This window comes from Tachyglossus aculeatus, chromosome 2 (genome assembly GCF_015852505.1).
Source record: "Tachyglossus aculeatus isolate mTacAcu1 chromosome 2, mTacAcu1.pri, whole genome shotgun sequence".
Taxonomy (NCBI): Eukaryota; Metazoa; Chordata; class Mammalia; order Monotremata; family Tachyglossidae; genus Tachyglossus; species Tachyglossus aculeatus.
In genome coordinates, this window is record NC_052067.1 from 65589872 (window position 1) to 65605599 (window position 15728).

The 15728-nt window shown below is 45.5% G+C and overlaps 1 protein-coding gene across 3 annotated transcripts in view; it reads left to right on the forward strand.

Annotated features, from left to right (window-relative positions):
* Window positions 1–12769, forward strand: part of TMEM181 (transmembrane protein 181) — a 133017-nt gene extending 120248 nt beyond the window's left edge. For all 3 annotated transcript variants that reach the window (XM_038771510.1, XM_038771528.1, XM_038771519.1), the window contains exons 15-17: window positions 1957–2046; window positions 11818–11884; window positions 12579–12769. In XM_038771510.1, coding sequence (XP_038627438.1) covers window positions 1957–2046; window positions 11818–11884; window positions 12579–12657 — 236 coding nt within the window. In that variant the 3' untranslated portion in view covers window positions 12658–12769. The remainder of the gene's footprint in view (window positions 1–1956; window positions 2047–11817; window positions 11885–12578) is intronic.
* Window positions 12770–15728: the final 2959 nt, after the last annotated feature.

The following is a 15728-nucleotide window of genomic DNA, read 5'->3' on the forward strand; positions in this document are numbered from 1 at the left end:
CTGTAACCTCCCCAGTGCTTAGAACAGTGCTTTGCACATAGTAAGCGCTTAACAAATACCATCATTATTATTATTATTATCAGGGAAAGGGGAGAAATCTGGGAATGAGGCAAGTGAAGGCCCCATAAGAGTGGGCAAGTGAGAAGCAGCGTGGCCTAGTGGAGAGAGCACAGTCCTGGGACTTGGAAGGACCTGGGTTCTAATCCCGGCGCTTCCAATTGCTTGCTGTGTGACCTTGGGCATGTCATTTAACTTCTCTGCACCTCTGTTTCCTCAACGGTAAAATGGGGGCACCTGTTCTCCTTCCTACTTAGACCAAGAGGTCTTTGCGGGACAGGGACTGTGTCCAACCTCGTATCATATTTATTAAGCGCATACTATGTACGGAGCACTGTACCAAGTGCTTGGGAGTACAATACAATAAACAGTCACGTCCCCTGCCCACAACGAGCTCACAGTCTAACCTATCCCAGCGCTTAGAACAGTTTGATACAGAGTAAGCATTTAACAAATATCATAAAAAAATAAATAAAAGGGCATGGTCTAGTGGAAAGAACATGGGCCTGTGGGTTCTGAACCTGGCTCCAACACTTGTCTGTTGTGCGACCTTGGGAAAGTCACTTCACTTCTCTGGGCTTCAGCTCCCTCATCTGTAAAATGGGCATTAAGACTGGGAGCCCCACGTGGATGATCCAAACCTGATTAGCTTGTACCTCTCTCACTGCTTAGTACGGCGCCTGGCACGTAGGAAGTGCTTACCGAATACCGTTTTAAAAAAAAAACCAAGGAGGAGAGAACGTATGAGACTGTGAATAAGAGCGGTGAATTGGTCCGAGGTTAGGAGGTCAGTGCAGTGTGAAGGAGGAGAGAACACCCTCAAGATGCCAGTACTGCATTGTTTTCCTGGTTTTTACTTAGATGCATCCAGATGCATTGTTTCTCTGTGCCAGCCTGCCTTATCATCATTTACATTTCAAGCCTGGTGTTCTAGAGGGAGAAGAAAGGCCAATGAAGTCACCACGTCTCGCTTCTTCCCTGCTGAGCCAGTGGCATAAGTTACCTTGCTGGCAGGGCAGGATAATGTCATCATTTTTCCCGCTCTGCACACAGTGTGGGATCTGTTCTGTCTAATTCCTTCCTCTGGACGTGATCCCTGGGAAACCGCGAAGGAACTGATTTTAGATCACTGGTTTGGACGCTCCGCCTTGTGGAATTCAGCATTTCCTTCCCGGGCATCGGTTTCAACGGCACGTTCTTCATTGTGCTGCACGGAAAACTTGCCCGAAACAGTGCTCCCATTGTCCGGTGCAGAGTGGAAGTTGATCCACAGAGTATCTCCCACTAAAATTAGATTTCTGAGCAGAATTATGAACTTCCATCCTATGGGAGACGGTACTGCTGCAGCTAACAGATCTCTGCAAGGCCCCTCTTATCAGGACTTTCAGAGAAGCAGTGTGGTCCAGTGGGCAGAACCCAGGCCTTGGAGTCAGAAGGATCTGGGTTCTAATTCTGGCTTTACCATTTGTCTGCCATGGGACCTTGGGCAAGTCACTTCACTTCTCTAGACCTCAGGTACCACATCTGGAAAATGGGGATTAAGACTGTGAGCCTCATGGTGAACATGGACTGGGTCCAACCTGATTATCTTGTCTCTCTCCCAGCACTTAGTACAGTGCCTGGCGCGTAGTAAACGCTTAACAAATAACATAGGGGAAAGAAGAGGTTGTGGGGGTGGTGAATGTCATTCAGGATTTCTGAATTTTTGAAACCAGTCCAGCCCTGAGTAATGCTGAGCACCTGTCAGTTATCCCAGGAATCAAGCCCTTGACCTACAAAATAGATATTTGGTTGTGTAGGATCATGTCTACCAACTTTTCCTAAGTGCTTAGTCTAGTGTTCTATACACTGTTAGTGCTCAGTAAATACCACTGATTGATTACCCTTGACTTAGCTCACCAGCGGAATTCTTGTCTTTCTATGGATTGCTGAACTTTTACCTCTACACTTTGGCCTTTGTGTATTCCCCTTCCAAAAATGCTCTGTATGGTAAGTAAACTCCAGTTCTAATACTTAGCTACGAAGCTAACCCAGAAGTCAGGGTAAGATTAAAATATCCGTGTCTGGGAAAGGTCGTTAACATTCTGTTTTGTTCTCAACAGTGTCATTAGCAAATGCCAGCTATCTGAGTTCCTGACCTACTCCCATTAAATGAAGTCCCCAGTTTTGAGTTCCACATTCATTCATTCATTCAATCATATTTACTGAGCACTTGCTGTGTGCAGAGCACTGTGCTAAGCTCTTGGGAAGTACAAATTGGCAACATATAGAGACGGTCCCTACACATCCTACCTCTGGCCTGGAATGCCCTCCCTCCACACATCTGCAAAACTAGCTCTCTTCCTCCCTTCAAAGCCCTACTGAGAGTTCACCTCCTCCAGGAGGCCTTCCCAGACTGAGCCCCCCTTTTTTCCTCTCCTCCTCCTCCCCTCCCCATTGCCCCCTCCCTCCCTCTACCCTACCCCCTTCCTCTCCCCACAGCACTTCTGTATTTTTGTACGTGTTCATTATTTTTTTGTTCATTCATTCAATCGTATTTATTGAGTGCTTGCTGTGTGCAGAGCACTGTACTAAGCACTTGGGAAGTACAAGTCGGCAATATATAGAGATGGTCCCTAATATGCATATAGCTATAATTCTCTTTATCCTGATATATGTATATGTTTGTACATATTTGTTACTCTATTTATTTTACTTGTACATATTTATTCTATTTATTTTATTTTGTTAGTATGTTTGGTTTTGTTCTCTGTCTCCCCCTTTTAGACTGTGAGCCCGCTGTTGGGTAGGGACTGTCTCTAGATGTGGCCAACTTGGACTTCCCAAGCGCTTAGTACAGTGCTCTGCACACAGTAAGCGCTCAATAAATATGATTGATGATGATGAGTTGAAACGATAAAAATTGGAGCGCTATCTCGTTGAACAATGTGGGTCTTCAGAAAACCCTCCTGAAAATAGAGCACAGGCTTGGGAGTCAGAAGGACCTGGGCTTTAGCCCCAGCTCTGCCACTTGTCTGCTGTGTGACCTTGGAGAAGTCACTTTAGTTTTCTGTGCCTCAGTTACCTCATCTGTAAAATGGGGATTACAGTCTTGAGCCCCAAGTGGGACGTGAACTGGGTCCAACGTGATCAGCTTGTATCTCCCCCCAGGGCTTAGAACAGTGCCTGGCACATAGAAAGCGCTTAACAAATACCATTAAAAACAAATAAATCAATGCGTGAGATTGATGTGGTCTAGCCACCAGCTGTCTGGGGCCTACCGTGTTACACTTGGTAAGCTCATTCAGGGCAGAGTGATAGCTAAAACTGGATCATCACAAACAGGGTGGACTGGAGAAATGATTTAGAGACACAGTGAAGCAAACACCCAGAGCAGTGTAGCAAAACTGGACAGCAAAAGAGCTCCTTCAGTCTGGTTGAGCTGGGTATTTTAGCACTTAGTGCTGGGCACTCAGTCAGTCAGTTATATTTATTCATTCATTCAGTCAGTCATATTTATTGAGCACTTACTGTGTGCAGAGCACTGTACTAAGCACTTGGGAAGTGCAAGTCGGCAATTTATTGAGCTCTTACTCTGTGCAGAGCACTGTCCTAAGCTCTTGGGAGAGTACAATAAAACTATATAATAGAAACATTACCTACCCAATATGAGCTCATAGTCTAGAGGGGGAGACAGACATTATTATAGATAAATTACAGATACATAAGTGCTGTGGATGAATAAAGGGAGCAAGTCATGGTGATGCAGACGGGAGTGGGAAAAGAGGAAAGGAGGGCTTAGTCAGGGAAGGCCTCTTGGAGGAGATGTGCCTTCAATTTTGAAGGAGGGCAGAGTCATTGTCTGTTGGATTATGAAGAGGGAGGGCATTCCAGGTCAGAGGTAGGACATAGGCGAGAGGTCAGTGGTGAGATAGTCAAGATCAAGGTACAGAGAGTATCTTCGCTTCAGAAAGCAAAGTGTGCAGGCTTGGTGGTCATAGGAGAGGGGCAAGGGAGATAGGAAGGGGTGAGGCGATTGAGTGCTTTAAATCCAATGGTGAGGAATTTCTATTTGATGCAGAGGTAGATGGGAAAACCCTGGAAGTTCTTGAAGAGTGGGGAAACATGGCCTGAACATTTTGGGAGAAAAATGATCTGAACAGAACAGAGTAAACTCTAAGATTTTAAGCTCATTGTGGGCAACGAACGTGTTGTATTGTCCTCTCCCAAGTGCTTTGTACAGTGCCCTGGACACAGTAAGTGCTCAACAAATACCATTGGCTGATCAATTGAGCTCTGGGCTAAGATTGGTAGAAATAAAAACAGGTTAGACCAAGGCCCGCAAGAAGCTCACCAAGTAAGGGCTCATTCTGTGCCACTTTTGCACAGTGCAGCAAGGGGTGATGTTTACCAGCCCCTGATACAGAAGGGATGGCTGACTGGTCCACATTGGTTTCATCAGCCATATACATATATATATGTATATATACACAGAACTTATGTATATATGTATACATATATCCAGATGTACATATAAGGATATATACATATCCCTGCCCACAATGGGCTCACAGTCTGCCGAGGGAGGGGACAGACATCAGTGCAAGTAAACATGTGTCAATATCAGTAAATACAATTATAGAAGTATACATATATACATAAGTGCCGTGGGGAGGGGAGAAGAGCAAAGGGAATGAGTCGTGGTGATGCGGAAGGGAAGGGGAGCCGAGGAAAAGCGGGGCTTGGTCTGGGAAGGCCTCTTGGAGGAGGTGCACCTTCAATAGGGCTTTGAAGGGGGAAAGAGTGATTGGCAGATTTGAGGGGGAGGGAGGGCCTTCCAGGCCAAAGGTAGGATGTGGGCCAGGGGTCAGCAGTGAGGCAGGCAAGATTGAGGCACAGTGAGAAGATTAGCACCAGAGGAGCGGAGTGTGTGGGCTGGGATGTAGAAGGAGAGAAGGGAGGTGAGGTAGGAGAGGGCAAGGTGATGGAGAGCTTTAAAGCCAATAGCAGGAAGTTTTTGTTTGATATAGAGGTGGATAGGCAACCACTGGAGATTTTTGAGAAGTGGGGGTGACATGCCCTGAATGTTTCTGCAGAAAGATGATCTGGGCAATGGAGTGAATTACGGACTGAAGTGAGCAGAGGCAGAAGGTTGGGAGGTCAGAAAGGATACTGATGTGGTAATCCAGTCGGGATAGGATGAGTGATTGTACTAACGTGGTAGCGGTTTGGATGGAGAGGAAAGGGCTGATCTTGGCGATGTTATGAAGGTGGGACCGACAGGATTTGGTGATGGATTGGATATGTGGATTGAATGAGAGAGTGGAGTCAAGGATGACACCAAAGTTACGGCCTTGTGAGATGGGAAGGATGGTTGTGCCATCTACAGTGACAATAAAGTCTAGGGGAGGACAGTATTTGGGAGGGGAGATAAGGAGCTCTGTCTTGGACAAGTTGAGTTTGCGGTGGCGGGAGGACATCCAAGTAGAGATGTCCGGAAGGCTGGAAGAGATGCGTGTCTGGAGGGAGGGGGAAGGAATAGAGGAGATGTAGATTTGGGTGTCGTCTGCTTAGAGATAATAGTTGAAGCCTTGGGAGCAAATGAATTCTCCAAGGGAGTGAGTATAGATGGAGAATAGCAGGGGACCAAAAACTGAATCTTGAAGGACCCCTACAATTAGGGGATGGGATGGGGAGGAAGAGCCCATGGAGGAAGCTGAGAATCAATGGCCAGAGAGATGAGGAGAACCAGGAGAAGACGGAGTCAATGAAGCCAAGGTTGGATAACGTTTAATAATGATAATAATAATAATAATAATAATAATAATAATAATAATAATAATGGCATTTATTAAGCACTTACTATGTGCAAAGCACTGTTCTAAGTGCTGGGGAGGTAACAAGGTGATCAGGTTGTCCCACGGGGGGCTCATAGTCTTAATCCCCATTTTACAGATGAGGTAACTGAGGCACAGAGAAGTTAAGTGACTTCCCCAAAGTCAGCTGACAACTGGTGGAGCCGAGATTCGAACCCATGACCTCTGACTCCAAAGCCCGTGCTCCTTCCACTGAGCCACGCTGCTTCTCGTATCTAGGAGAAGGGCATGGTCCACATTGTCAAAAGCAACTGAGAGGTCGAGGAGGATTAAGATGGGGTAGGAGCCATTGGGTTTGGCAAAAAGGAGTTCATTGGTAATGTTTGGACGGTTTCAGTGGAGTGAAGGGGGTGGAAGCCAGATTGGAGGGAGTCTAAGAGAGAGTGGAGGAGAGGAATTCAAGGAAACAATTGTAGAAGACTCGCTCAAGGAGTTTGTAGAGAAAAGATAGGAGGAAGGTGGGGTGATAACTGGAGGGGGCTGTGGGGTCAAGGGAGGGTTTTTGGGAGGATGGGGGAGTCGTGGGCATGTTTGAAGGCAGTGGGGAAGAAGCCATTGGAGAGTGAACGGATGAAGGTGGTAGTTACAGAGGGAAGGAGGGAAGGGGCGAGAGTTATCTTTCAGTCCAGTTCCACAGTGATCAGAGTCATTCTCAAAGCCCCTTAAATGGGGCTGGGAGTCAGAAAGTCGTAGGTTCCAATCCTAGCTCTGCCACTTGTCTGCTGTGTGACTTTGGGCAAGTCATTTCACTTCTCTGGGCCTCAGTTACCTCATCTGAAAAATGGGGATTGAGACTGTGAGCCCCACTTGGGACAGAGGCTGTGTCTAACCCGATTAGCTCGTATCCACCCCAGTGCTTAGTACTGACCCTGGCACATAATAAGAGCTTAACAAATACCACAATTAGTATTAGTAGTAGTAGTATTGTATGGTTTTGTTGGGACAGGAAGTGCCATGGAAATGTTTCACATTTTCATGACTATTAGCCGGTTTTTGTTAAAAATACAAAGGGGCTGTCACAAGTCTCTTTTGAAACAACTTGATCGCTATTGGTTTTTCAGCACAAAAGACCCGGCACCCCTGTTTCTCTCTCCATTTTTAGGGAGTCCAGATGGCAGCCTACTGTGTCATTATTTATGTAGTGTATTTAAATATGTAAATCTTTTTATGTTTTATTCCTTTCCTGGTAATTAGATGGAGTGAGCATGGGATATTTTCCAGGCAGGACTGAGCTTTCAAGTAGCTAATTAAATGCCAAGCAGGATTCCACTTAAAACAAGCATCTGTGCTTCAACATGATGTGTGTTTAAAATGATGGTCCGCTTTGGGAATGTGGTTTATTAATGGACTGTGGACCAAATGACACATTCATCCATATATCAATTAAAGACTGCTGGCTACCTCTAGAATGTAAGCTCCTTGTGGGCAGGGAACATATCTTCCTACTGGGTTACATTGTCCTCCCCCAAGAGCTTGGTACAGTGCTCCTCAGGCAGTAAGTGCTCATTTAAGAGTGATTGATTGCTACTCACTGCCTTTCTCCAAATAAGAACAGAACAGAGAATAACTAGCATACAGGAAAAACATCTGAACATTGTTAAGCTATAGGTGTATGTTGATCCAAGCTAGGCTAATCTCACGCATATAATAGGCCCAGAAGTTTGTAGAATAGAGAAATAGTTTGTTCCTCAGGACTCTCTCATTCACCCCTCACATCCAAGCCGTCACCAAAACCTGCCGGTCTCAGCTCCGCAACATTGCCAAGATCCGCCCTTTCCTCTCCATCCATACCGCTACCCTGCTCATTCAAGCTCTCATCCTATCCCGTCTGGACTACTGCATCAGCCTTCTCTCTGATCTCCCATCCTCGTGTCTCTCCCCACTTCAATCCATACTTCATGCTGCTGCCCGGATTATCTTTGTCCAGAAACGCTCTGGGCATATTACTCCCCTCCTCAAAAATCTCCAGTGGCTACCAGTCAATCTGCGCATCAGGCAGAAACTCCTCACCCTGGGCTTCAAGGCTCTCCATCACCTTGCCCCCTCCTACCTCACCTCCCTTCTCTCCTTCTACAGCCCACCGCGCACCCTCCGCTCCTCTGCTGCTAATCTCCTCACTGTACCTCGTTCTCACCTGTCCCGCCATCGACCCCCGGCCCACGTCATCCCCCAGGCCTGGAATGCCCTCCCTCTGCCCATCCGCCAAGCTAGCTCTCTTCCTCCCTTCAAGGCCTTACTAAGAGCTCACCTCCTCCAGGAGGCCTTCCCAGACTGAGCCCCTTCCTTCCTGTCCCCCTCGTCCCCCTCTCGATCCCCCCATCTTACCTCCTTCCCTTCCCCACAGCACCTGTATATATGTATATATGTTTGTACATATTTATTACTCTATTTTACTTGTACATATCTATTCTATTTATTTTATTTTGTTAGTATGTTTGGTTTTGTTCTCTGTCTCCCCCTTTTAGACTGTGAGCCCACTGTTGGGTAGGGACTGTCTCTATATGTTGCCAACTTGTACTTCCCAAGAGCTTATCACAGTGCTCTGCACACAGTAAGCGCTCAATAAATACGATTGATGATGATGATGATGACTTGTCCTAAGGGGGAAGCTAGTTTATGTGGGATGTCCATCAGTGGTGATGCCAGGTAGAACTCAGCTAATTCCAGGAGTGAAAATGGACAAGAAGGATGGGCTAGGAAAATGGGGAGAAACCCCCAGAGCCACAAGGAGGGAGAAGTCCCGTAGACTGTAAGCTTCATCTAGACTCTAAGTTCCTTGTAAGCAGGAAAAGTGTCTACCAACTCTGTTGTAGTGTACTTTCCCAAGGGCTTAGTCCAAATTCCTTAATTCCCTGACTAGGTCCTCCTTTCCTCATCTCCCACTCCCTTATGCATTGCCCTGACTTGCTCCCTTTATTCACTCTTCCTCAGCATTTATGGACATATCTGTAACTTATTTATATTAAAGCCTGTCTCCCCCTCTAGACTGTAAGCTTGTTGTGGGCTGGTAGAGTATCTGTTTCTTGTTATATTGTACTCTTCCAATACACTGCTCCACACACAGTAAGCCCTCAATAAATATGACTGACTGACTGAATGAATGTCTTGCTCACAGTAAGTACTGGGTAAATTCCATTAATCAATCGATTTAAGTCCCTGCAAAATGTCCGAAGAGAATGGACATGGGAAACCTGTGTTTACCAGGAAAGCTGAGGGTCAGCAAGGTGATGTAGCAGGGAATGACCAGTGGACGGGGAGCATGGAAAAAAATTGCCCGTTCTTCGACGGTGAATTTCACCTATGAGTGCAAGGTGTGGCTGAAAAGGCTGATATGGGAACCCCAGTAATGACTGTATCAGGCACACAAAGCACCTGTTGTGTCATTCTATTAATGTTTGTAGCACTTGGTGCTGTATGTTCTTTTTCCTCCTTTGGCTCTTTCCATGCAAAGCTGTTTGCTGAAAGAGAACCGCTCCCCTCTTGATGGCAGTGAGCTGGAGGTCTGGCCTGAGAACCTGACTTCTATTTTTTCGCTGGGATGCAGCTTTGTTCTAAGACTTTGTAATGCAGCATCCTTAAAGCACTTCCTATGCCCGCCTTCCTTTCGGTTTCCCAATTTCAGCTCGCCATACGGGAGGGCACCCACTCCTGGATTTTAAGTTAGGAACTTGTATCAGATCAGGGGCTGGCTGTTATTCTTGGGTCAATCGATCACTGATAGTTATTGAGTGCTTTCCATGTGCAAAACACTGTACTAAGCTCCTGGGCAAGGACACTACAACAGAGTTGGTAGCATGTACTAGTTAAGATTCTGTTCCTACCAATATCTGGTACTGTTCCTTACCGATAATGTGGCAGTCCCTGAGAACATCCCAGGTGCATTTGTTGATGAAACCTTCATGTAAATACTAACTCTCTTTTTCCATCAAAGAGTGTGCTAGAATGATCTACGTGTGTGTGAAACCTGCACTATCAGAGGGAGGGATTTGGGCACTTGGTCGGTCTTTATTGAGTGCTTACTATTCATTCATTCATTCATTCAATCGTATTTATTGAGCACTTTGTGCAGAGCACTGAACTAAGTGCTCGGAAAGTACAATTTGGCAACAGAGACAATCCCTACCCAACAGTGGGCTCACAGTCTAGAAGTGGGGAGACGGACAACAAAACGAAACAAGTAGACAGGCATCTATAGTGTCAATATAAATAAATAGATACATGCCTAATACTGAGAAAGAGGGGAAACATTCTTTGTTCTTTGAGTCGAGTAGAAATGGGAAAGCTCACAGCTGGACTGAGCCCCCCTTTTCCTCTGCTCCTCCTCCTCTCCCCATCGCCCCGACTCCCTCTGCTCTACCCTTCTCCCCGCTCCACAGCACTTGTGTATATTTGCACGTACTTATTATTTATTATTTTATCAATGATGTGTATATATCTATAATTCTATTTATTTATATTGATGCTATTGATGCCTGTCTACTTGCTTTGTTTTGTTTTGTTGTGTGTCTCACCCCTTCTAGACTGTGAGCCCGTTGTTGAGTAGGGATTGTCTCTATTATTTGTTGCTGAATTGTACTTTCCAAGCGCTTAGTAGTGTTCTGCACACAGTAAGCATTCAGTAAATACAGTTGAATGAATGAATGACTTACAGTGTAGAGGTGGAGATGGACGTTAATATAAATAAAATTACAGTTATGGACTTGAGTGCTGTGGGGCTGGAAGTGGGGGATGAATGAAGGGAACAAGTCAAGGCAATGCAGAAGGGAATGGGAGAAGAGGGAAGGAGGGCTTAGTCAGGGAAGGCCTCTTGGAGGGGATGTGCCTTCAATAAGACTTCGAAGGAAGGGCGAGTCATTGTCGGATATGAAGAGGGAGGGCATTCCGGATCAGAGGTTGGACGTGGGCATGAGGTCGGTGTTGAGATAGTCGAGATCGAGGTCCAGGGGGTATGTTGGCATCAGAGGATCGAAGTGTGCAGGCTGGGTTTGTAGTAGGAGAGCAGCGATGCGAGATGGGGCGTGGGGGGCGAGGTGATTGAGTGCTCCGATTCCGATGGTAAGGTCAGCTCTCCAAACCGTAGTAGCCAGCACTGAAACTGCAGGGATGGCTAGTTGAAACTTGGATGGTTCCCGTGCCTTTTGGTGGTTCCAAATCTAAGAGCCATGAGAACGTTTGCTAATTGATGATGACGGCATTATTAAGTGCTTACTATGTGCAAAGCACCATTCTAAGCGCCGGAGAGGTTACAAGGTGATCAGGTTGTCCCACGGGGGGCTCAGAGTCTTAATCCTCATTTTATAGATGAGGTAATTGAGGCACAGAGAAGTTAAGTGACTTGCCCAAAGTCACACAGCTAAGTGGCGGAGCCAGGATTTGAACCCCTGACCTCTGACTCCAAAGCCCGAGCTCTTTCCACTGAGCCACACCGCTTCTCTAATTCTGTTGTATCATACTCTCCCAAGTGCTTAGTACAGGACTCTGCACACAGGAAGCGCTTGATAAATACCCTTGGTTGATTTAGATGGTGGCAGCAAATAGTAGGGCAATCTTGGGGTCACTAAGCCCTATGACAGCCCCTACACTGACTTATTGTCTAGAAACTGGACATCTGACTTGAAAAAGGGCTGGAGACAAACAAGGAGTGGAGGTGGTGGGGAGGGGTCCTGGTAAAGTAAAATTGTTAGAATGAAACACTTATTGTTTAAAAAAAATCCCTCAGATCCAACCCCTGACATAGGCATACCGCTTGCTTGCTTTCAGGGTTAAGGGAGGGAGTGTAAGTGAGGAATCTCCCCTATCATGTGTCTAAAATGATCAATCTCCTTGAAAGAGCATTTTGTCCCTGGGGTGATTTATTTGTGCAATATTGTGACTTTCTGACTAAATGAAGCATCCTTTGTCTCAGAATCACAGTTGAAAGATAATCCTGCTTTTTCCATGCTGAATGATTCTGACGACGATGTCATTTATGGGTAAGTGAAGAAAACTCCTTGGACAGTTCAAGGCTAGAACGAGTATCGTCCCTCATTTGAGCACCTGTCACCTCCAGATGCCTTCAGGGGTGTTAGAGAAGCAGCCTGGCTTAGTGGAAAGAGCCCGGGATTGGGAGTCAGAGGTTGTGGGTTCTAATCTCAGCTCTGCCGCTTGTCAGCTGTATGACTTTGGGCAAGTCATTTAACTTCTCTGTGCCTCAGTTACCTCATCTGGAAAATGGGGATTAAGACTATGAGCCCCACGTGGGACAACCTCATTACCTTGTATCTACCCCGGTGCTTAGAACAGTGGTTGGCACATAGTAAGCACTTAACAAATACCAACATTATTATTATTATTATTACTTCATTTTCCAGAGGGTTGCTGTGATGTGGTCATCTTCCCCTTTGGGTTGCGGGGACTTGAATCCGGCCCTTTCACTTCCTGAGGAAGAAACTTTACTGCCTCTGCCATTGCTTCCTACTTAAAGAGGGTGGAAGACGATGGCAGACCCCCTGGAAAATACTCTCCAGAAGGTGTGGGCTTGGGAATGAGCAGGAGGGTGGAGGGAATAAATAACTGCATTCCTGATAACTTGGATATGACCCCCTGTGTAGAATGTGGAGCCAACTGGAAAGGCAGATACCTATAGCTATTGGGGTACGATGGTTTTTAAAGTGCCTCTGTTCACAGGAGTGACTACGAAGAAATGCCCCTGCAGAATGGCCAGGCCATTAGAGCAAAGTACAAGGAAGAGACCGACAGCGACTGACCCGGCCGAGGAGGTTCGTTTGGCAGGAATGAAAAGGGACCTGGAAATTTGTCCTTCATGCACCTCTTCCTGGCCACCTCACTTGTCTCCTTAAAACTGAACTTTTACTCTCCCGGGAGGGTTTCCTTGTTTTGTGTATTTTTCTTTATGGCGTCAAAAAAGAGAAGTGAAAAGCGAAGGGACCAAATGGAAAGAAATGCCTGGATGAACGTCCTGCCGGAGTGAGGGAGCCGTGGAGGAGGGACAGGGGCAGGTTAGTAAAACTCTAAAAAGCCGAATGCTCTGGCCTAGGTCTGAGGAAAATCTATATTTGCATTAAAGCCAGTTTTCAGCAGGGAGACAGGCTGCCTTCGTTCGAAATCCTTCCAAACTCTTGTTTCATTTGGATGCTTGAGTCCCCGCTGCCCCAAACTGTCATTACTGTTGGGAAGGAAATTACGTTAATGCTTCCGCAAGCACCCTAAGCCCGTACAAACATGCCCACCACATAGATGGAGCAACACGCTGCCCTTTCCCTCTCCATCCGTTCCTGTTCATCAAACCCAAAGCAAAAACACACGAGGTTCAGTCTCTGGGAGCACCTCCACCTTTGGGGGTTTTCTAATGTGCCGTTGAGGTCAAATTTCCCTTTGGCTGTTCTCCTGCTGCCCCCCCAACCTACAGCCCCTGGTCTCGGGCCTTCCAGCAGTTATTCTGGGGTCAAAATGCCTAGTGAAAATGTCAAGAAGGGTTTGGAAGGCCGGTGGCTTCATCACAAAGTACACAATACTCTGCAGCTTTCAGGCTGAAGCTGGGGGAGGGGGTGTGATTGTGTGAGGGTGTGTGTATGTACACCGTAGCCCATCAGGAAATGAGCAGGGGCTTCGATTTGGCTTCTTCAGTGTGGGGAATGCGAGGTTGTTAATGCACATGCTCCTTGTAAAGCAAAGGATGGCAGGGTTGCAGCTTTTCTGCAGACTCAATTTAAAGCAGCAGCCAAGCGGATGATTACATCTGTCGACATTCCCCGAATGTTCATTTCATTTGCATTTTCTAAAATGAAGCCCGAACTCGAATCAAACAGAACATTGACTGAAGATTATTATTATTATTATTTTTGGAAATGATACATGAAATAACCTCTTTGTGCCAAAGACAAGTGTTTTCTCAAATGATCTCTTCCCCATCAAAAGAAGTCTCAAGAGGACCGGAGTGGAAACAAATGGGTTTCTCCACCGGTGACGGAGAAGAGGCATTTGATTTCATTTTGCCAGAGTTGAAGTGAGATAGAAGGCACGTAAGATCACCAAATCCCCTGTTCCCCCAGAAGGCTGATTTTTTGTTGTTGTTGTTTTACAAAGGCTAGCATAGACAAGAGCTTTTCTTTTTACAAGAATATTTCCCCTTGCATTTGCTTTAACAACGTGTAGAAGAACACAGGTAAAGAAACTAACTCTACCCTTAGCCTGCTGAGGACTGATATCCCTCTCCTTCATAGGTGCACCAGTCGATCAGTGATATTTATTGAGTGCTTACTATGGTGCAGAGGCTCTGTACTAAGCATTTGGGCGAGTACACTACAAAAAAATTTAACAGACATGTTCCCTGTCCATAACGAGTTTACAGTCTAGAGGACGAGTTTACAGAATTGAAAAACCTGTCATCGCAGTTGAAGACATTCCCTTCCAGACAGGGTTTAGAATAGGGTGATTCAAAGCCTCAGAGATGTCTATGGAAACGCTGCTCATTGTGATAAGTTAATATGATTTTTCCTTTTAATGTACACTCTGGTGATGTGGTTGTGGCTTTAATGACTCTGCAGCTTAACACGGACTTCCATTTAGATTTCTGTATTTTTTAAAAATCTTGTACAAATCAGTGAATTTATCATCAAACTTTAAGGATAATTCAAAGTTTACACACTGAATTTTGAAGAGTCGTTACTTCGCATCGATTTTGTGCACTTAAGGGCGTTGATATTAAATCCTTTTTTTCCCTTCTAGACTGTGAGCCCGCTGTTGGGTAGGGACCATCTCTGTATGTTGCCAACTTGTACTTCCCAAGCGCTTAGTACAGTGCTCTGCACACAGTAAGTGCTCAATAAATACAATTGAATGAATGAATGCTGTGAAATATAGCATCACAACTTCCAACAGGTCTCCTCCATGTAAAAAAACATGTTGGTGTGAGAGACCAAAGGTTTAATTTTGCTGTTAACTTATTCCAGAGTGTGTCTGTAACAGGACATTAGTTTTACCTCTTTTTGTTAGTGAATAGAGGAACCTTTTTTTGTGGGTCAATTCATTTTTTTAAAAAACAAAAGCATAAGGGAAATTTCGACTCCTTACTGTTGGAGATATTTCTGTAGAGGCATCTCTGCCCTATCATGTGATTATCAATTTGCCTGCCTTTGTTTTGGAAAGCCTACCTGCTCCCTTTAAATGAAAAATAGAGAATAGATAAAATAATTGTTATTTATTAAGCGCTTCCTATGTGCCAAGCACTGTTCTAAGCACTGGGGTAGATACAAAGTAATCAGGTTGTCCCACGTGGGGCTCGCAGTCTTAATTCCCATTTACAGATGAGGTAACTGAAGCACAGAGAAGTTGAGTGGCTTGCCGCAGGTCACACAGCAGACAAGTGTGATATGTGCTTGGCTTGCATTTTTTTCTTTCTTCAACTTGAGTAAAAATATTTCATTCTGAAAACACCCATTTTGTAAATCATGCACTTTGAACTTTCTCTATCTTGCATATTCCAAAGTGTTCCAGGGAAATGTAGAAACTTGCCCAGAGCTTCGTTATGTTAATTGCCACAGTTCCTAAACTGAAACACGAAAACTGGCCAGGAAATTAATGGCAGCAGGAAAGTTCTGGCATTCTCAGCAAGTTCAAGCCTCGTAAATTTGGGCTTTTCAACGGCAGGGAACTGAGCTCAGTCAGTCCTCCTCTAATGCAGGAGTGACATTCTTGAAGAACCGCCCATTTTAGGTAGGGTGGCCAGTGATGACCCTAAGAGAATACGAGATGACTCCGTGCCCCATCCTGAAGCAACAGAAGTACATTATGTTCGTTGTGATATGTCACAAAAGT